Raw genomic sequence first — 21,022 nt, 5'->3', positions numbered from 1 at the left:
GAAAAAAGGTCTAAATCCTGCTTCCAGGTTTTCGTGAAGGTGGAGAAAAGCAGAGTGACCTGGGAGAAGTGGTTATCAACAACACAGCTGTGACTTCTTCCCTGGAATGAGGAAGGTTTTCCCTTTCCCTGCCCCGAGCTGCAGTGGTGCAGTCTGTTACCTTGGAGACCAGCTAACACATTCCCACAGGGCAAGCTTCACTGCTGAGTTGCTTGGAGGAGCTTGGAGAAACCAGAAGTGAGATCTAGGAGAAGCAAGGCCCTGGAGTGGCAGGAACCCTTCTCCTAAAGATGGAGAAGTAAATGAAGAAATACAGGTGAGGGTGAGCGTCATCAGGGTTGACAGGGGTGGTGACAGAGGGGGTGGGGGAGGCCAGATGCTAAGCTCTGGACTGAGTGACAAGATTGAGGTAGCCTGGGGTGTGAAGCGTCCACTCCCTACATGCTGAGCATTGGGCTAAATGCTGGGGGTGCCAGTAGACAAGGAAGTCATGGAGCCAGTCTGGGAGACAGGCCATGACAACTCCATATGACAAAGTGAAGGGACAGCAACAGGAGGACTTCCACAGGAGGAGTGGTTTCCTCCCTGGGGGATTGGGGACAGTGAATGGGGTTCAGGAAAGACTCCTATTATTATTATTATTATTTTCACCCAATAATCAAGGTTCCCTCTCTCCCTTGGACCAAAATGCCATCTGCCATGGACTGGTTTGTTCTTTTCCTCTCCTGCAATCACCCCCCAGTGTAATTCAGCTCACCTTTGCCTAAACTCTGGACCTGCTCTGAATGCATTTATTCAACAAATGTTTTTTGAGCAGCTACTATGTTCTAAACTCTATTTTATGCAAAAATATCCTAGCAGTGAACATTACTGTCCTGGCCCAAATGGATCTACTTCTAGTATGTTTATGTGGGAGGGGTGCGCAGAGGTTCAAACAGTAAGTAACTAAATATAGAGAAATTATAAAACAAGTAAATAAGTAAATATATAGAACGTATTTACTTATAAGTAAATAAGTGAATATATAGAACGTATTTATATATTCTATATAATGGAGGTGCCGTTTGAGTTAAAGTACTCACAGAAGACCTCTCTAATAAGATTTCATTTGAGCAAAGGCCTAAGGGAAAGAGCTGCGTCCTGTTCATGTCTATCTCCCCAACACCTGTTCTCTCTGGCACGCAGTGTGCGCTCTATAAATGTTCATGAAACACATGATTGTTTTCATGTCATATGCTGAAGTGCTTGAAGATGCAGCCCACATTTTATGGTATTCTACTTTTTTTTTTTTTTTTTTTTTTTTGAGACAGAATCTTGCTCTGTCACCCAGGCTGGAGTGCAGTAGCGCAATCTCAGCTCACTGCAAGCTCCACCTCCCAGGTTCACACCATTCTCCTGCCTCAGCCTCCCAAGTAGCTGGGACTACAGGCGCCTGCCACTACGCCTGGCTAATTTTTTTTGTATTTTTAGTAGAGACAGGGTTTCACCATGTTAGCCAGGATGGTCTTGATCCACCCGCCTCGGCCTCCCAAAGTGCTGGGATTACAGGCATGAGCCACCGCGCCCAGCTGGCATTCTGCATTTTTATAGTACTTCGTATTTCACAAAGCACTTCTACTTTCTCAATTTCATTTGATCCTCTTGATAACGGTGTTGAAGTAGGCAGGTCAGTTACTGCTGTCCCCATTCCATTCTGAAGATGAAGAAACCAAAGGTTCAGCACTTTTGTTGTTGTTGTTGTTTGTTTTGTTTGTTTGTTTGAGACAGAGTCTCACTCCATCACCTAGGCTGGAGTGCAGCGATGAGATCACAGCTCACGGCAGCCTCAAACTCCTGGGCTCAAGTGACCCTCCCACTCCATCCTCCCCGGTAGCTGGGACTACAAGTGCACACCACCATGCCCAGCTAATTTTTTTTTTTTTAATGTATGGACAGAGTCTCATTATGTTGGTCAGGCTAGTCTCAAACTCCTGGGCTCAAGCAATCTCCCTGCCTCAGCTTCCCAATGTGCTGGGATTGCAGGCATGAGCTATTGCACCCAGCCCCATGCTCTTTCTGGAGCACTATTTTGTTTTGTTATTTTTATGCATTTCAACCCCTTCTCCATCAGCCTGCACCAGTCACCCCAGAATCTAGTCGTGCAGTCCTCTGAATTCATTAAGAGCTGTTAATCACTGACTGGAAAGAGGGAAGTGAGACACTACGGGGCGGCCAGTGTTCATGAGGCATTTCTACTTCAACAGTCTCTGCCATTAGAGTCTCCCAGGACAGCTTGCTGAAGTAAAGCCGTGTGTGTGTGTGTGTGTGTGTGTGTGCGTGTGTGTGTGTGTGTGTGTGTGTGTTTTAAAGCATTGCCACATGATCGTGATGCTTCCCAGAAAACAAAGCATCCTCTGAATAAAAGATTAAAGACCTGAAAGAGAAAAGCAAGTTGCCAAACCATTATTAGGCTGTGTAATTTAATGATTTCACAAGAACACACACTCTAATGTTTAAGCTGCAACTTTATTCAGAGTTTCTCACTTGCTGTGTCTTAGCTGGTATTTTTTTTTGGTTGCAAATAACAGAAAGCTAAAGGAGCTAGCTGAAGCAAAAAAAGGTAGAGAATTCTAAGAAACAGTATCTCATCGGTATCTCATGGAACCCAAGAGCAGAAAGTCAGGTCTCACACGTGCCTGGCATATATAATTAGAAATTCAAGAACCAAGGCAGGTTGGGCATGGTGGCTCACGCCTGTAATCTCAGCACTTTGGGAGGCCAAGGCAGGTGGATCACCTGAGGTCAAGAGTTTGAGAACAGCCTGGCCAACATGGTGAAACCCCGTCTCTACTAAAAATACAAAAATTAGCTGGGCATGGTAGTGGGCACCTGTAATCCCAGCTATGTGGGAGGCTGAGGCAGGAAAATCACTTGAACCCAGGAGGTGGAGTTTGCAGTGAGCCGAGATCATGCCACTGCACTCCAGCCTGGGGGACAAGAGCAAGACTGCGTCTCAAAAAAAAAAAAAAAAAAAACCAAGGGAGTTTTTCAACCTCCTGGCCCTTCACCTTCCCTTTTCAAAATATTTATCGAGTGTCTGCCAGTCCCTGCTCTCATGTAACTTACAGTGTAAGGGGAGAGACACACAAATTTTTAAAAATCCCACTAATGAATGTATCATTCCAAATTAAGATACCTGCCCTAAAAGAGCATAGTTCTATGAAAGTCTGAATAAAACAAAGGAAACCGAAATAGAATGGGATGCTGGAGATTTCCTGGAGGAAATGATATCTAAGCTAAAATGTCAAGATGATTAGGGTAGGGGAGAAGGAGAAGAATGTTCCAGAGCAAAGAAGCAGCACATGAAAAGGCCCTGTGGTTAAAGGAACTAGAGAATTCCAAGAACTGGAAAGGGAGGCCCTTGTGGAACACAGAGGAGAGCAGTGGTGAAGTGGGAAATCTAGAGGGGTAGGTGGGAGCAGCCAGACCTTGAGGGTCCTCAGCTGCCAAATGAAGGATCTCAGTCTTCATCCTAGACATAGAGAAGGCTTTGGTCAGTTTTAAGCAGGAGGGAGAAAAGGGGGTGTAACATTGGATTTGGGTGTGGATTTTTGTTTATTTTTTAGAGACAGAATATCCCTCTGTCGCCCAGGATTGAGTACAGTGGCATGATCATAGCTCACTGCAGCCTTAAACTCCTGAGCTCAAGCAATCCTCCTGCCTCAGCCTCCCAAGTAGATGGAACTACAGGCACATGCCACCACACCTGGCAAATATATCTTTATTTTGTTTATAGAGATGGGGTCTCACTGGGTTGCCCAGGCTGGTCTTGAACTCCTGGCCTCAAGTGACCTCCTGCCTCAGCCTGCCTCCCAAAGTGCTGGGATTATAGGCATAAGCTACTGTGCCTGGCCCCTTGATTACTTCCTATCACATGCTTTTAGTTCCTTCAGCACTTTCCACAATTTGTAATTATTTTATTTAGTTTTTTAATATCAGTCTCCCCCTGTAGAATATAAGCGCTGGGAGGACAAGGACAATGTCTATCTTAGTGGTTCACAACTAGGGACAATTTTGCTGTCCATGAGATATTAAGCAATGTCTGGAAACATTTCTGATTGTCACATTGGGAAAAAGTGCGGAGGGATGCTACTGATATCTAATAGGTAGAGGCCAGGATGCTGCTAAACATCCTACAACATAAGACGGCCCCCACAGCAAAGAATGATCTGGTCCAAGAGTTAAAGTGTTGAAGTTGAGAAAGCTTTATCTTGTTCACCATTGTATCCTCAGCACCAGGCACAATGCCTGATACCTGGTAGGTGTTCAATAAGTATTTACTGAATGAATTAATTAAAGAAGGCACAATGGCTCACTCTTATAATCCCATGACTTAGGGAGGCTGAGGAGGATCTCTTGAGGCCAGGAGTTCGAGGCTGCTATAAGTTATGTTAGCACCACATTACTTCAGCCTTGGTGACAAAGCAAGACCTTGTCTATAAAATTTTTTAAAATGGCCAGGCATGGTGACTCACACCTCTAATCCCAGCCTAGGTGGGAGGATCACTTGAGCCCAAGAGTTCGAGACCATCCGAAGCAACATAGTGAGACCCCGTCTCTACAATAAACAGAAAAAAATAGCTGGTCATGGTGGCTTGTGCCTGTAGTCCCAGCTACTTGGGAGGCTGAGGTGGGAGGATTGCTTGAGCCTGGGAGGTCAAGGCTACAGTGAGCCATGACTGGGCCACTGTACTCCAGCCAGGGCAACTGAGTGAGACCTTATCTCAAAAAAAAAAATTAATTTAAAAATGTAGAAAAGCGTTGTGCTGAATATAGATATCCCCCAAAACTATTCTGTGTGCCACATTTATCCTGTTTTCTGGTATTCTTTCCTTCTTTAGGAAAATAAGCATTGGGTGTTATTGCAATGGCTACACAAACTAGTCACGTCTTCCATGGCCAAGAAAATATGTTTCTGGAAAACCATTGGTAAGCATAGTTCTCTGATTTTGCAAATGAAAACAGCAACAGCATTTTGCTCATGGGAGCTGAGGGTGAGACTGGGTCATTGAATCTTCTTAGAGTCACCTGAGGGCTTTAGTTATCTAAATAATAAAATATCTCATGGAACTGGAGTCCACATTTTATCAGGACTCTGCAGGAACCCTTCTCAGTCACTGCACAGAAAAATGTTTCTAGAATCCTTGTAGGGACTAAGGCAAAGAGAGGAGGCACTGGGGATGTCAAACCAATCAATGCCCAGTGCACAGGCATTCATCAAATTACTTTATGTTTTGTAGCATTAGGAGAAACACTGGCAGAGATTCAAAGAAGTCACTAAAGCAGAAGAATGTGAATGGACTTGGTCAGAATTCAGACAATGGATTACTGGTTACACACGTTAACCAGACACAGGACTTACTGGTAAAGACCATGGCACTTTAACTGGGTCGTGATACTACAAATCATTCAGGGAATGCAGAATGTGCTAAATTCTGGGGATTTCTTCCTTCTCATAGGATTCTAGGACTGAAAAAGATTAATTAAGCATTTATCTCTAATCCTCTGCCTTTAGAAATGACTGAAGAATCTCTCTGTTTATATAGAAGTTGTATAGCCTATTTGGCCATGTCACTAAATATTCAGGAGCATGTGAAGACTCTGATCATGCTATCAAGGCCTGAAGTCTTAAGCATTTGATTCTAAAATTCCCCTTCCTGAAATTTGCTTTGCTTTTGAGATTCCCTGAAATCTAGATTCGGAAATCCATTTCAGGAAGTGCTGTTGGACAAATGGGGCATAATAGGAGAATAAACCTCTAACCAGACTACGATTTTAGGCTGACCTTCAATGGGCCTTCCCAAGAGGATGAGTGGATTGTCTAGAACTCAGAACTCATTCTAACAGGGAAACAATGGCAATCGGTGGTTGCCATGTTCAAGCAAGGCTAGTGCACTACCATGTATCTAACCCACACTAGAGTTTAAATATGATACCTTTGAAATGATAGTCAAAAACAATCCAGTTATAATGCTGGCAATTAAACAATCAGAAAAATACTCATGATTTACTTAGGTTCTGGCACTTACAGGAAAGCAAGTTTAATTACAGGAGATGAGGAAAGGTTGATAGAGTTTTGAGATTCTGAAGAAGTCTTGTAATGAGTTCAGATGTTGATGACATGCATCTTTCCTCTAATTTTATATCAAAATGCATGACTTCCCAGGTGTACACAGGATCATTCTTATATTTATCAGCCACAGCTGGGGCCTCCTTTGCCTTGCAGATGAACCTGAAGGAAAGAGGGAAAGGATTGCTCCAACACAAAGATCTTACCATTCTCTATGCAAATGAACTAGTTGAGTTACATAATCAGCATGGCCTAAAGTCAGAATCCATAATGTGTTTAATAGTGTGTCTTCAAGTATGAATAATACAAAATCTGTGTCCTAAAACGTGACATTATTTCAAAATCAACACAGATGGAAGAAAGGTGAATTATTAAGTCCACCATGCTCACCAGGCACGGTGGTTCACATCTGTAATCTCAGCACTTTGGGAGGCCTAGATGGGAGGATCGCTTGAGTCTAGAAGTTTGAGGCCAGCCTGGGCAACATGGTGAAACCCTGTTTCCACCAAAAAAAAAAAAAAAAAAAAATACACAAATTAGCAAGGTATGGTGGCACATGCCTATAGTCCTAGCTACTTAGGAGGCCAAGGAAAGAGGATCACTTGAGCCTGGGAGGCTGAGGCTGCAATGAGCTGAGATTTTGGCAGTGAGCTGAGATTGTGGCACTGCACTCTAGCCTGGGCAATAAAATGAGACCCTGTCTCAAAAGAAAAAAAAAAAAAGTCTACCATGCTCAGTGTTTCCAACCAGGGAGAGGGTTGAGTCTGAAAGGTGAAAAGAGTGACATCTAGTGTCCATGTGATACAGAGCTGTGTTTCCCTAGATATGCGACAGAGACCTATGATTTTAGATGGTGCCTTTCAAGGGCAGGACATTTGTTAGTATAGAATCACACAATGAGAAAGTAATCTGGCCCCTCAGTCCTCTCACTCCTTCATGGAGATGGTCACAGTTTGGTGCTAGTTTAGAGGGACAACATAGTACCATGGTTAGAAGCATGACTTGAGCTTCACAGCCTGGGTTTGAATTCCACATCTGCCACTTTCTAGCTGCATGACCTTGGACTGATTACCTAAATTATCTGTACCTCAGTTCCCTGGTCAGCAAGATGGGGTTATCATAATGGAACCTACTTTGTAAAATTAAATGAGTTAATGTATGGAAAGTGCTTAACATGTAATAAGTGCTATCTAAGTATTTGCAGTAATTATAAGAGTGTTTTTCACACTTCTTCAACACTTGCTAATTTCCCTTTGAGACAGAGGGCAGAGCAGACCTCAGGCACAGAACTTAAGGCAAGGTCACTTGAGCCCAGAACTTTGAAGCTGCAGTGAGCTATGATCACACCACTGCACTCCAGCCTGGGTGACAGAGCGAGGCCCTGTCTCTAAAACAGACAAACCAGGGGGCCAGGTATGGTAGCTCATGCCTGTAATCCCAGCACTTTGGGAGGCCAAGGCTGGTGGATCACTTGAGGTCAGGAGTTTGAGACCAGCCTGGCCAAAATGCCAAAACCCGTCTCTACTAAAAAGACAAAAATTAGCCGAGCGTGGTGGCACATGCCTGTAATCCCAGCTACTCGGGAGGCTGAGGCAGGAGAATCACTTGAACCCGAGAGGCAGAGAGGTTGCAGTGAGCCAAGATCATACCACTGCACTCCAGCCTTGGTGACAAGAGTGAAACTCCGTCTCAAAAAAAAAAAAAAAAGGATCAGTCTGAGTTGGCCCCCGTTGGGTATCTGTGTGAAGGGAACCTCTTCCCTCTCTTTCTACTTCTCTGTTTGATTCTGGTTTTTGTCTTGCAGAGGCTGCAGGTGAGCGAGACCCAGTCTTCAGATTGGGAGGACTCTGAAGACTGGCTTTCGGCTCACAGTTTAAAGTGTCAGAAGCTTACCTTGGCTGACCTGATAAGCCAGGGCACAGAAGTGCTGTAAGTCTGAAGCTGTTCCCCACAACCCCCACAGCTGCAGCAACACATGCAGCCCCCTGGGCCCGAGAGACCCCCTCATAAGGCTTTGCTTCTTCAGGGAGGAGGACACCAATGTTGTGCAGAAAATACGTTTCTCCACCCAGATCATCTGCCACTTTGAGTCAAAGCTTTCTGAGTAAGTATGTTTCTTAGCATCCTCCCAACACCACGGAGCTCAAGAATTATGTCATTTCAGTCTGGGCATGGTGGCTCATGCCTCTAATCCCAGTACTTTGGAAGGCCGAGGCAGGTGGATCACTTGAGGTCAAGAGTTTGAAGCCAGACTGGCCAACGTGGTGAAATCCTGTCTCTACTAAAAATATATATTTTTTAAATTAGCCAGTCCTGGTGGCACATGCCTGTACTCCCAGCTACTCGGTAGGCTGAGGCAGGAGAATTGCTAGAACTCGGGAGGTGGAGGTTGCAGTGAGCTGAGATCACGCCATTGCACTCCAGCCTAGGCAACAAAAGCATAACTCTGTCTCAAAAAAAAAAAGAAAGGAAAAAAAAAAAAAGAAATATGTCATTTCAGTAGCCTGGAAGTAACTGTTCAAACAGCAATATCTGTGAGACCTTGGGCAATAGAGTGGGACCCTGTCTCAAAAAAAAAAAAAGTCTACCACCCAGGGAGATGGGCAGGTCTCTTCCCACTTCTAGCCCCAATTTCCTCTTTTCTCAAATAGAAAGACTGGACCAGATCAATGTCTCTCAGCCTTTTCAAATCCATAGTCTAGGGCCAGGCATGGTGGGCCTATAATCCTAGCACTTTGAGAGACGAAGTTGGGAGGATCACTTGAGCCCAGAAGTTCGAGGCTGCAGTGAGCTATGATCACAGCACTGCACTCCAGCCTGGGCAACAGAATAAGACCCTATCTCTAAAAAAATATAAAATGAAATCCATAGTCCCTTGGATGACACAGCTTCATCTGGTGTTTAATGGTTAAGAGTAATGACTTTCAATGTCAAATTGATTGCGTTCATACCTTTGCAAATATATGGCAAAAACGTGCATGCATCTGCACTCCTAAACCAGATTTTGATAGCACATGTGTATTAGTCCATTTTCATGCTGCTGATAAAGGCATACCCGAGACTGGGCAATTTACATAAGAAAGAGGTTTAATGGACCCACAGTTCCACATGACTGGGGAGGCCTCACATTCATGGCAAAAGATGAAGGAAGAGCAAAGGGACATCTTACAAGGCAGCCAGCAAAGAGAGAATGAGAATCAAGAGAAAGGGGTTTCCCCTTATAAAACCATTACCCTCAAGCCAGTTAACCAGAAGTTGATTGCTGAATGGCCATTCATGGAATGACCAATCGCTCAAATTTCTCAAAACCATTGAACTGTAGAATTTATAGTGACTTTTATTAGGTTGGAAACTGAAACAGGTTTTAAAGAATTCTGCAATATTTTGGTTTATCAGTTTTAATTGTGAATCCAGCATTTTAAGGAATGTTCAAGTCTATTTAGCTAATTGGTCATTTGGCAAATTGATTTTCAGAGGATTGGCTTTCAGTAAATTGACTTTTAGCAAATTGAAGGTAACAAATCCTGTTGTTACCTTCATGTTGGAGATGGTGAAACTGGGGCTCAGAAAGGTTACCACACCTGTCCAAGGTCACACAGCTAGTAGATGGCAAAGCTGGATCTTGAACAGAAACATGTTTTATTATAAAGTTCATCTTCAGCTGGGCACAGTGGCTGACACCTGTATTCGCAACACCTTGGAAGGTCGAGGTGGGAGGATCGCTTGAGTTCAGGAGTTCGAGACCAGCCTGGGAAAAATGATGAAACCCCAACTCTACAGAAAATATAAAAATTAGCCAGTTGTGATGGTGTGCATCTATAGTTCCAGCTACTTAAAGGCTGAGATGAGAGGATCACCTGAGCCAAGGGAGGTTGAAGCTGCAGTGAGTCATGATCGTACCACTGCACCCCAGCCTGGGCAACAGAATGAGACCCTGTCTCAAATAAAACTAAGAAGAAGATAAAAATAAAGCTCATCCTCTTAGCTCTATTCATAACTCATGTATCCCTTATGACTCTATCTACCACCCACTACCCCATGATCTCATTTCCAAAGACCTCTTTTGTCCCTCTCTAGGCCCCCAAATCTCACCTGCCCCCAGTGAGGACAAGTCAATTAAATTCAAGTGACTGAGTCCTTACCTTGTGCACATGATATATGCTAGTCTCCAGCCAGGCATGCAATAAGGCAACTTCCAGAAGGTCCCCCAGCTACTTTTCAGAAACTAGGTTTTTTGTTAATCAATCCCGTGGAAATGATTGCTTAACTGCCTCTGTTGTGCCTTTATGATCAGTTTCCAGGAGACTAGGAACAATTTCTTCTGAGAAGACACAGATTTGAGCAAGTGCAAGGGTGGTCTTCCAACTTTCTCATAAGAACACCCTCCCCCATCCTCCACAGACCTGCCACACCGGGCAGAATGAGCACAGAGTGAGCTATGTGGAGAAAGGAGACAAGGTTAGATGAGCAGGTTGAAGTCCGGGAGGGCCTGATTCCACTGCTTGATCCACCAAACCATTGTCATTTATCCTGTGCACTGTGTCACCAGTAGAGCAGCACCTATACACTCCATCCCTTTTGCAATCCCCTTATACCTAGTGCCCTGGCAAACCAAGTATCTTCAGTTTTGTCTTTGCTTGATTTTGCCCAGGCTTGAGTGCAGTGGAACAATCATAACTCCGTGCAGCCTTGAACTCCTGGGCTCAAGTGATCCTCCCACCTCAGCCTCCTGAGTAGCTGGGACTATAGGCATGCACCACCATATCCAGCAAATTTTTGTATTTTTTGTAGAGACAGGGTTTCACTAGGTTGTTCAAGCTGGTCTTGAACTCCTGGCCTCAAGTGATCAAGTCAGCCTCCTGAGTAGCCAGGACTACAGGCATGCACTACAGTGCACTTAAAATGTTCACCACCTTCTTCCAAGACCCTATGCACATTAAAAAAATATATATTCATACCTGCCTTTTGTGTATGTAAGTGGCTGTTGTTGCTCAGTGAGGATACTGACCTTGGGTGATGAGTCTTTCTGATGTCTTGACAGCACTATTGAAGTCTATCAAGAGAGAATTCAGTGGCTAACAGAAAACAGCAAGAAGGTAACGGGCGTAGGTTTAATTCTTTGCCCCCTTTCACTCATTCCATCTGTATTTGTTAGAACCCTTTCAGTTGCAAATGATAGACCTCCAATGTAAATTGGCTTAAGCTAAAAAAGGCATTTACTAACCTACATAAATGAAAACCCAAGCCACAGCTGGATCCAGGTGCTCAGATGATGTCACCTCTAGGCCTGTGGGCTCTGCTTTCCTCTCAGTTGGTTTTATTCTCGGGACATCTCTCTTCAGGCGTAGGAAGGTGGTGATCAGCAGCTCCAGCAGAAAGGAACCTCACTTCCTGTTCCCTGCACAATTTCCAAATCCTGGGATTGACTCCCATTGACCAATTTACACCAATCAACATAGCCAAGGAGATGAAATATACTATCTGACTAGGCCTGGAACTAGTGCTCACTTCTGGGGCAAAAAAAAAAAGACATGGGGGAAGGGGAAAGAGACTGGGGGTTAGCCCCCCCAGCCCTCATGGACTGAGAAAGGGAGACAGATGGTTGCATGTGGAAGGCCAGAGCACTGTTACCAGAAGGGGGAGCGGGTGCTGGGCAGGTGAGAATGCAGATGTGCACTAGGCATTTAACTTCAGACCCACAATGAGATTTAGAAGACTAAGACTGATCATCTGGATATCACTTTTCTTAAAAGTTTGATTAAGGGCTGGGCGTAGTGGCTTATGCCTGTAATCCCCACACATTGGGAGGCCTAGGTAGGTGGATCACCTGAGGTCGGGAGTTCAAGACCAGCTTGGCCAACGTGGTGAAACCTTGTCTCTGCTAAAAATACAAAAAATTAGCCAGGCGTGGTCATGCATGCCTGTAATCCCAGCTATGCTGGAGGCTGAGGCAGGAAAATTGCTTGAACTCAGGAGGTGGAGGTTGCAGTGAGCCGAGATCACGCCATTGCACTCTAGCCTGGACGACACAGTGAGACTCCGTCTCAAAAACAAACAAAAAAACAAACAAAAAAACCGCAAAAGTTTGATTAAGAGCTAGGCGTAGTGGTGCACACACCTGTAGTCCCAGCTACTTGAGAGGCTGAGGCAGGAGGATTTCTTGAGCCCAGGAGGCTCAAGGCTGCAGTGAGCTATGATTGGGCCACTGCACTCCAGCCTGGGTGACAGAACAAGACCTGTCTTTAAAGAAAAAAAAAAAAAAAAAATTTAATTAAATGTTTTTCTCAGAACCCAAGGGTAAATGAGTGATCATGGGCAAATTAACCCTTGATTTGCTTTCTTATTTGTTTTAGCTTAATTGCCATCAACTGGCACTTTTCTGGCTTCCCGTTTGCTTCCACCCTTAGGCACAATCTTCAACTCTTGCTTTAAACCCTGGGAAAAGCAGATGCTGAAAGTCATGCTCCCTACTCCCAATCCCCACCTCTACCCAGGACAGTGGGTAACAACATAGTGCTAAGCCTGTCTGTCCCGCCAATTCCAGGGTGTGGTCTACACCTCAGATCCAGAACCTCCTTCACTCGCTTGGACAAGTTGAGTAAGCAGATGCTTGTCTGCAGCTATAGCTGGACCCCTCTGGTTGCCCATGGTAACAGGCAGAGAGACCCCAGAGGAATGAAATCCTCCCATACTCCATAGGCATCCACGTAGCACATGCTGCTCTTACCGACCCACCCCCATCACCCCATCCTGGCACCTTTGTCAAAGTTGGCGGGGATCGATAGCCCCTTCTTCCTGCCACCCCTTTCTGACAGAGCTACAGAGAAACCATGGAAGAGCCCAGGGAAGCGATCACCTGTGAATCAGCTCACCGGCTCCCTGGGTGTTGAGGCAGGCAGCCTGATATGACGGCCAGATAATCGCTGGTCACCATTCCTGTTCTGCTCGCTCACTAAGGCCCTAGAAAGTGGCCTCGCTTCTCTGGATGTGTGTCTGCAGAGGATAAAAGGAGAAGTTATAAACTAGTGGCATGCAGGCCAAATCTGGCCCACAGCTATGCTGTTCCAGGCTCCCTAGTTTTAAATATTTTTCAAATTAGTTGCCAAGATTTTTTAAATCCTGATATTTCATTTTCATGTCTGCTGTCAGACTTCTCTTGAAAAAGGAGAATATCTGGTATTACCCGGCTCCAGTTGCCTCTAACATACTTGTCCAGTTATTTCTATGGAATAAATGTCTAGAACTTCAATGGCTAGGTTTAGGGAATGAATGTTTTCAATTCCAAAAGCTGTAAAGTCCTCATGGCAGCTTGTTTTTAATTTAAAAGAAATAGAATTGGCTCTAGATTTCAACTTCTTGCCTCCAGACTGGCAATACCCTAGAAAGCCTTGTGCCATATTTGGGTCATGAATTCAACAAACACGTATTGAGTCATTGTATAACAGACACTGTTCTAGGATTGAGACTACCAACATGACCAGTACTTGCTAAAGGAATGGTTCACTGGGGGGAAAAAAACCATGACTAATACTAAGGTCCTGTCTTCATGGAGCTTACGTGCTGTAAAAAGAAACAAAGCTGAGAAAGGGAACCGAGAGTGGAACAGAAGGCCTATTTAAATGGAATGGTTGAGGCCAGACATGGTGGTGCACACCTGTAATCCCAGCACTTTGGGAGGCCAAGGCAGGCGGATCACTTGAGGTCAGTAATTTGAGACCAGCCTGGCCAAAATGCTGAAACCCCGTCTCTACTAAAACCACAAAAATTAACCAGGCGTGGTGGTGGGCGCCTGTAATCCCAGCTACTTGGGAGGCTAAAGCAGGAGAATTGCTTGAACCCAGGAGGCAGAGTTGCAGTGAGCTGAAATCATGCCACTGCACTCCAGCCTGGGAGACAGAGTGAGACTCCCTCTCAAAACTAAAATAAAAAATAAATAAATGGAACGGTTGAGGATACTTACTCTGAAGAGGAGATATTTGAAAAGGCACCTAAAGAAAGTGCAGAGGTGAGCCCTGCCAATATTTTGGGGAGAATGTTCCAAGCAGAGGAGACAGCAAGTCCAAAAGTCTTGAGGCAGGAACGAGCTTGGTATGTTCCAGAAGCAGCACATGGGCCAGTGCAGCAAGCACAGAGTGAGCTACGTGGAGAAAGGAGACAAGGTTAGATGAGCAGGTTGAAGTCCAGGAGGGCCTGATTCCAAAGATGAAGGCTTTAATAAAGCCGGGGAGTGACCTGATCTGACAAGTTTCAAAAGAATCACACTGGCTGCTGCATAACTTGACTATACAGGGGGTAAAAGTGGAAACAGGACAACTGCGCTGGGTGAGAACGATGGAGGCTTAGACTCAAGCTCTAGGGTCGACAGAATGAGATATGGTAGATTCAATGCGCAACTGGAAGGTAGGACCAGCAGAACTTGCCAATGGATTAGATAGGTTTGGGGCCAGAGCACCTGGGCCGGTGTTGAATGGCATTTACTGAGATGGGGAAGGCTGAGGGAGAAACAGACTTGAGAAGGAAAACCAAGAGGTCTTGTTTTGGACATGTGAAGCCTGAGGGACTTAGTAGACTTCCAGACAGAGAAGCGGAGCAGGATGTTGGGTGCACAGGTCTGAAGTTCCAAGAGAAATCTGAAGATGGACCTCAGATAATTATTAGCGTTTGGATGGTATTCAAAGGCATGACACTCAGATCACTGAGGAGGTGATCAAAGAACAGTAGTTCTCCACCAGGGGAGATTTTGCCCCACAGGAACATTTGGCAATGTCTGGAGACATTTTTGATTGTCATGGCTGGAGGAGAGGGGTTGTTACCTACATCTAGTTTATCAGCAGCCAGGGATGCTGCTCACCATCCTGTAATGCACAGGACAGCTCCCTACAAAAGATAATTATCCAGCCCAAATGTCAATAGTGCCAAATGTCAGTAGTGCCAAAGCTGGCAAACCCTGGGGTAGATAAAGAAGAGAGTGGCCAGGCTTGATGGCTCATGGCTGCAATCTCAGCACTTTGGGAGGCCGAGGCTGGAGGGTCACTTGAGGCCGGGAGTTCAAGACTAGCCTGGGCAATGCAGTAAGACCCTATCTCTACAAAAAAATTAAAAAACCAAATAGCCAGGTGTGGTGGCGCACACCTATAGTCCCAGCTTACTTAGGAGATTGAGGCAGGAGGATCACTTGAGCCCAGGAGTTCCTGGCTGCAGTGAGCTATGATTGTGCCACTGCGCACCTGGAAGCCCTTGTTAAAATAAAGACTCTAATTAGGTAAGCCTGGAGTGGGACCTGAGACTCTGCATTTCTAACAAGTTGAGGGATGGTGATGCTGTCGGCCCATGACCCACACCCTCAGAAGCAAGTTCCTAGGGCACGCCAGTATTGTGACTTTGGAACAAGGAGTAGGGGCTCTCTAGAAAAGGAAATTAAGAAAATCTGGACAGTGAAGAGAGGGGAAAGTGGGAAAATGTGGTGTCCTGGAAGACACATGTACAAAGTGTTTTAACTTATTAAACTCTTGACACAGTCAAACTGTGCTATATGCTACTCAGAGTTCGAGAAAGTTGAGAATTTGGATTTAACCCTTGGGCTTGGCAAGACAAAGGTCATTGATCACCTTCACAAATGTGGTTTCAGAGGAATAGGAAGGTGAGAACCTAACTTGAATGGGTCCCCAGAAGGTAAGGACGTGTGGCTAAGATGGAGAGCCGAAAAATGAAACAGCAGCAGGAGAAAGAGGTGGCATCCTGAGAGGTCTATATCTTTTTTAAGATGGGCGATATTATAACCTGTTCGTATGATGATGGAAGTTGTACAATCAATAGGAATGGATGATCCAGGAGAAGGGATGATCACAGAAGCAGAGTTCCTATTTAGCAAGAGAAGATTCAGTGATGCAAGTCAAAGGTTAGCCTAGACCGTTGCTGGTTGGCCTTAGATGCATTTTAACTGGAAAAAGGTGAAGTGTGTAGGGCTATGGGCTGGTAGGTCAGTAGACTCTGCATGGAAAGATTTTTTTTTTAATTCTCTCCAATTTGTTTCTGTTTTCTCAGCAAAATTGGAGGCAAAATCACTTGCTGGGAGAGTACAAAAAGGGAGTTCTGCAGGTGTAAGAGAAGATATAAAATACTCTCTGAGAGCAGAAGAGTGAATTCAACAGGAAAATTAGATATCCAATAAAGTAGGATTTAAGGAAAAACACCGAATGGAACCTACTGCCCCTAGAGAACTATCAATTTCATATGAATGAAAGTTCCAATCCACAATGCAGCTTTAACAAGATGAACATTTATGTGCAGAGTCAAACAGCATCGACAAGTAATACAGACAGTCCTTGACTTAGAATGGTTCGACTTATGATTTTTCCACTTACGATGGGTTTATCAGGACGTGGCCCCATCGTAAGTCAAGGAGTAATAACTGTAGAGTAATAATACCATTTAGAAACATAATTAGAAACTTGGATATGGTGGCACATGGTTGCTTGAGCCCAGGAGTTCAAGACCAACCTTGACAATATAGCAAGACCCCCATTTCAAAAAGAAGAAACAAGAAACATAATTAGAAACTCACAGAGATACCATTGCAGCTGGTGAACCTAACACATCTGCCTTTGATCAGTAGAGTAGGCAAAAAATAAATAAGGATATAGAGAAATTAAATCAGATAAGCTAATATAAATAGCCATCAAATTTTATATCGTCAAACAAAGGGTGCTTTTCTACAGTCTCCAGATTTTCTACAATGACCATGTATTACTTCATAAGATTAGACAATAAATATAAGGGGAAAAAACTTATAAAGAAGAGGCTGCCACAAAATAAGAGCAATCATGCCCAGAGTTGAAGTCATGATATTGGGTTTTGCTTTTCCCTTGTAAAATAGGGTTTCTGTCTGCTGCTTCTTGTTAGGGGTGAGGGAAGTGTTCGCATCACTGCATCGCACAGAGCAGCTCAGTGTAGGAGACACACAGACTTGTACTGGCTGTTTCCAAATGCCCTCTTTGGTTTTAGGCATTTGGCCTCATCAAAGGGGCCAGAGTCAGCATCCTCATAGATGTGTCAGCCGTCAGCAGTGGCCCTCAGAAAGAGGAGTTCCAAAAGGACCTCATGGTAAGTCTGTCTGGCGCACTGAAACACCTGGAACCACCCACCACCCCCAGCCTTTCCTTTCTGAGCTTGCTGACTAGCTTGTTTATAGCAAATGCAAGATAGGGTGTCTTATAAAGAAAAGTTCATACTTAATTAGCACCTATGGTTAGAGAACTATGTTGAATTCTACAAAACCCAACCACAGAGTCATTTTCGGTTGTAGTGTGAACTTCCAGTATTCTCACCACGACGGTACCTGCCAACTAGACTTTGACTCAAGAGCTCCCATGTTTCCCTGGAAAGAGGATGTGAAGACTCCTGCATAGCATAGCATAGCACAGCACAGGGCTTCTGGCCCTTTCTGGATGGAGGAGCTATTCTGGTTTCTTTGGAGTTACGGTTCCCACTGGATACTCACCAGCTCTAGCTTGAGAGCAGTGAACAGGCTGGTGTTGCCCGTTGCTCCATCCCCAACTCACCTCCATAGCAGAGAAGCTAAGAACTAGAGTCAGATGGCTGGAGTCAAATCCCAGCCACCTCCACCAATTCCAGGCCATGTGACCGCGTTAACTAATCTCTCTGTGTCTTACTTACCTCCTCTATAAAATGGGGATAATAACAGTGACTACCTAGGGTTGCCATAAGGGTAAAAGGAGCTTGTACAAGTGAAGTGCTCTGTGAGAAGTCTTCTCATAAGTGTGCAGTGAGAAGTCTAGCCTGGAGAAAAGCCTCTGCAGCCTGATGTGGTGTGGACAGGCTATTTTCTTATGGGTACCGTGGCAGCAACAGCCCGTTGTATTTTGTACAGGTCCTGCAGAGCCTTTATGAGGCTCAGTGTGGGGCTGTCCTCCAGACTTGTTCCCTGTTCCTGGTCTCAGTGGATGTCAGGGGACAGGTTGCAGAGCAGTCTCCCCCTTCATGACAAGTCCTCAGGACAGAGTTTCCAAAGATCCCTCAGGTGGAGTGGTCTACTATTAGCCAGGGCAGAGCTCATGGGGTGGCAAACAGGTGGAATTTCTAGCTGGCCAGGAAGAAGAGGGAGAAGTTATGGATACTCACCAGCTCCATCTCCAGCTCACATGCCTTAGAGAGAAACCACTGCCCCGACCTCTGTCCTCCCTCTCCGGGTGCCACAGGTAAGTGCCAAGGGGCCAACCATAGCACACTGAGATGGCAGCCCAGATGCTCATCCCACCCACAGGAGGCCCGGCAGGTGGGAAGCAAATGTTGGCTTGGGGCTGGCTGCTAAGTCCAGCCTCAAGCAACCATATTTCAGCACAGCTCAGACCCAGCCCAGAGGGGCCGGCTAAGACGAGAGAGGCAAAGTCAGGCTCCACATTCCCCTGGCTATGGGAGCCAGTGACGTCCTTTTGTCCAACAGAGCCTCATCGATGAGCAGCTGAGCCACAAGGAGAAGCTATTTGTCCTGTCCTTTGGCACCAACGCCAGGTCCCTCTGGCCGGACCCCATGGAAGTCAGCGCCTCTGTGTGAGTGGCTTTCTTGCCTGATGGTGATATTGACTTTTTCATTTTCCTCCCTAACCAGCAGAGTCTTTATTGAATAATTCAACTGCAAATCCCACACCACTACTAGATAAGTGAGTACAAAGAGACAACTCACAAAAGCAGAAACAATTTTTGGAAAGATGGCCATGCAGCAGTTCATAAACCGACAGAGAAGGTGACTACAAGACACCGTTTTTATCCAGCAAACTAGCAAAGATAGTTTTATTATTGTGAAAATAAGACATACATGTTTTTAAAAATTCCAACAGTATGAAAGGATGATAAATAATAGCAAATGAGTCCCCCTCTTTTTTTTTTTTTTTTTTTCAAGACAGGATCTCATTGTGTCTCCCAACCTGGAGTGCAGTGGCGCAATCATAGCTCATTGCAGCTTTGACCTCCTGGGCTTAAGCAATCCTCTCACCTCAGCCTCCTGAGTAGTTGGGACTACAGGCATGTGCCACCACACCCTGCTACCTTTTTATTTGTTTATTTAGACAGGGTCTCTGTTGCCTAGGCTGGAGTACAGTGGTATAATCTTGGCTCACTGCAACCTCCACCCCATGGGTTCAAGTGATTCTCGTGCCTCAGCCTCCCAAGTAGCTGGGACTACAGGCATGCACTACCATGCCCAGCTAACTTTTGCATTTTTTGGCAGAGACAGGTTTTCACCATGTTGGCCAGGCTGGTCTCGAACTCCTGACCTCAAGTGATCTGTCACCTTGACCTCCCAAAGTGTTGGGATTACAGGCATGAGCCACCACACCCAGCCACTTTGTTTATTTTTGTAAAGATGGGATCTTGCGATGTCGTCCAGGCTGGTCCTGACCTGGCCTCAAGTGCTCTTCCAGTCTTGGCCTCCCAAAGTGCTGGGACTACGGATGTGAGACACTGTGCCTGGCCCAAAATAGTTCCTTATATCACTTCCACAAATAATATTTGCACACACATGCATCTATGTGTTTACCTTCTTATTTTGACATAAACAGGACCTATATAACACTGCTCTGTGCTTTGGCTTTCTAGCTGATCTTGAATCTCTTTCTCTGTCAATGCATACAAATCTACCTCATTTGTTTTAATGGCTACATAGTACTCTACTGCATGGATGTCCTTTAGTTGGGGGTTTCTAGCCTGGGGTTTTTTTGAGGGATAGGAGGGAGGTATGTAAGAATTTCTATTTATCCGGTGAGTAGAAATTTCTTTTCCATGAAAGGAATGTCCTCAGTCACCCACCATGTGTTGGTTGCCATACTAGGTACTTTGCATGGATGATTGTATTTAGTATATATAGCCACCCCATGGAATAGGATTATTATCCTCATTTTGCAGATGAGAAAATGCAGACTCAGCTTAGGGAAGATGCCCAATGCGGCAAAGCCAGGATTGGATTCCAGATCCCAGGAAAACGCACGTGCTTTGGCCAGGGCCAGTTGCTCATGCCTATAATCCCAGCACTTTGGGAGGCCAAGGTGGGAGGATCGCTTGAGCTCAGGAGTTTGAGACCAGTCTGAGCAACCCAGTGAGACCCCATCTCTACAAAAATTTAAAAATTAGCCGGGTGTGATGGCATGTGCCTATAGTCCCAACTACTCGGGAGGCTGAGGTGGGAGGTTTGATTGAGACTGGGAGGGAGGTCGAGGCTGCAGTGAGCTATGGTTGTGCCACTGTACTCCAGCCTGGGTGACAGAGAGAGACCCTGTCTCCAAAAAAAATTTAAAAGTTAAAAAAAAAAGCATGTGCTTAGATTTCTAGGAGGGAGGCCCCCTCGCCAGCACTAGCTGTAAAGAAGAGCCCTTCTAGATAGAGAATTGCGCACTTCTGGCCCTCTGGCTTTGAATCCCAACCCCAACAGTCACTGCGTGTTCTTGACAAGTCCCTTAACTCTCTCATTTGCAAAACAAGGCCAATCCTATCCACTCTTCACAGGACTGTTATGGAGATGAAATGAAAACAAAGCACCGGGCTAGTGCCAGGTACTCAATGAACGAGAGCATTTTGTACTCTGATTTCCACTTTAGGTGGAGCAGTGACCCTTGGGTTGTTAATGGATGGCAGCCAAAAGTTCTGCATCTTAAGGAACTCCTAGAATTCTCTTGTCATATCCCTATGTCATATCTTTACCATGTGTACTATTGTTTTGTTTTATTTTATTTTATTTTATTTTACTTTATTTTATTTTATTTTATTTTATTTTATTTTATTTTATTTTATTTTATTTTATTTTATTTTATTTTATTTTTGAGATGGAGTCTCACTCTGTCACCCAGGCTGGAATGCAGTGGTGCGATCTTGGCTCACCACAACATCCGTTTCCTGGGTTCA

The 21,022-nt window shown here is 45.0% G+C and overlaps 1 protein-coding gene across 1 annotated transcript in view; it reads left to right on the top strand.

The window, feature by feature from the left end:
• The first annotated feature begins 302 nt into the window (after positions 1–302).
• The window catches only part of VWA3A (von Willebrand factor A domain containing 3A), a 62,974-nt gene continuing 42,254 nt past the window's right edge, over positions 303–21,022 (top strand). The window contains 9 exon segments of the mRNA XM_025370765.1: positions 303–316; positions 4,881–4,902; positions 4,904–4,968; positions 5,280–5,403; positions 7,914–8,038; positions 8,136–8,213; positions 11,151–11,205; positions 17,114–17,212; positions 18,573–18,679. Of these exon segments, the coding sequence (XP_025226550.1) occupies positions 303–316; positions 4,881–4,902; positions 4,904–4,968; positions 5,280–5,403; positions 7,914–8,038; positions 8,136–8,213; positions 11,151–11,205; positions 17,114–17,212; positions 18,573–18,679 (689 nt within the window).

Source organism: Theropithecus gelada, chromosome 20, assembly GCF_003255815.1.
Source record: "Theropithecus gelada isolate Dixy chromosome 20, Tgel_1.0, whole genome shotgun sequence".
In the NCBI taxonomy this organism is placed as follows: domain Eukaryota; kingdom Metazoa; phylum Chordata; class Mammalia; order Primates; family Cercopithecidae; genus Theropithecus; species Theropithecus gelada.
The sequence above is the reverse complement of the archived record's forward strand: the minus strand, read 5'-3'. Positions and strand labels throughout refer to the sequence as shown.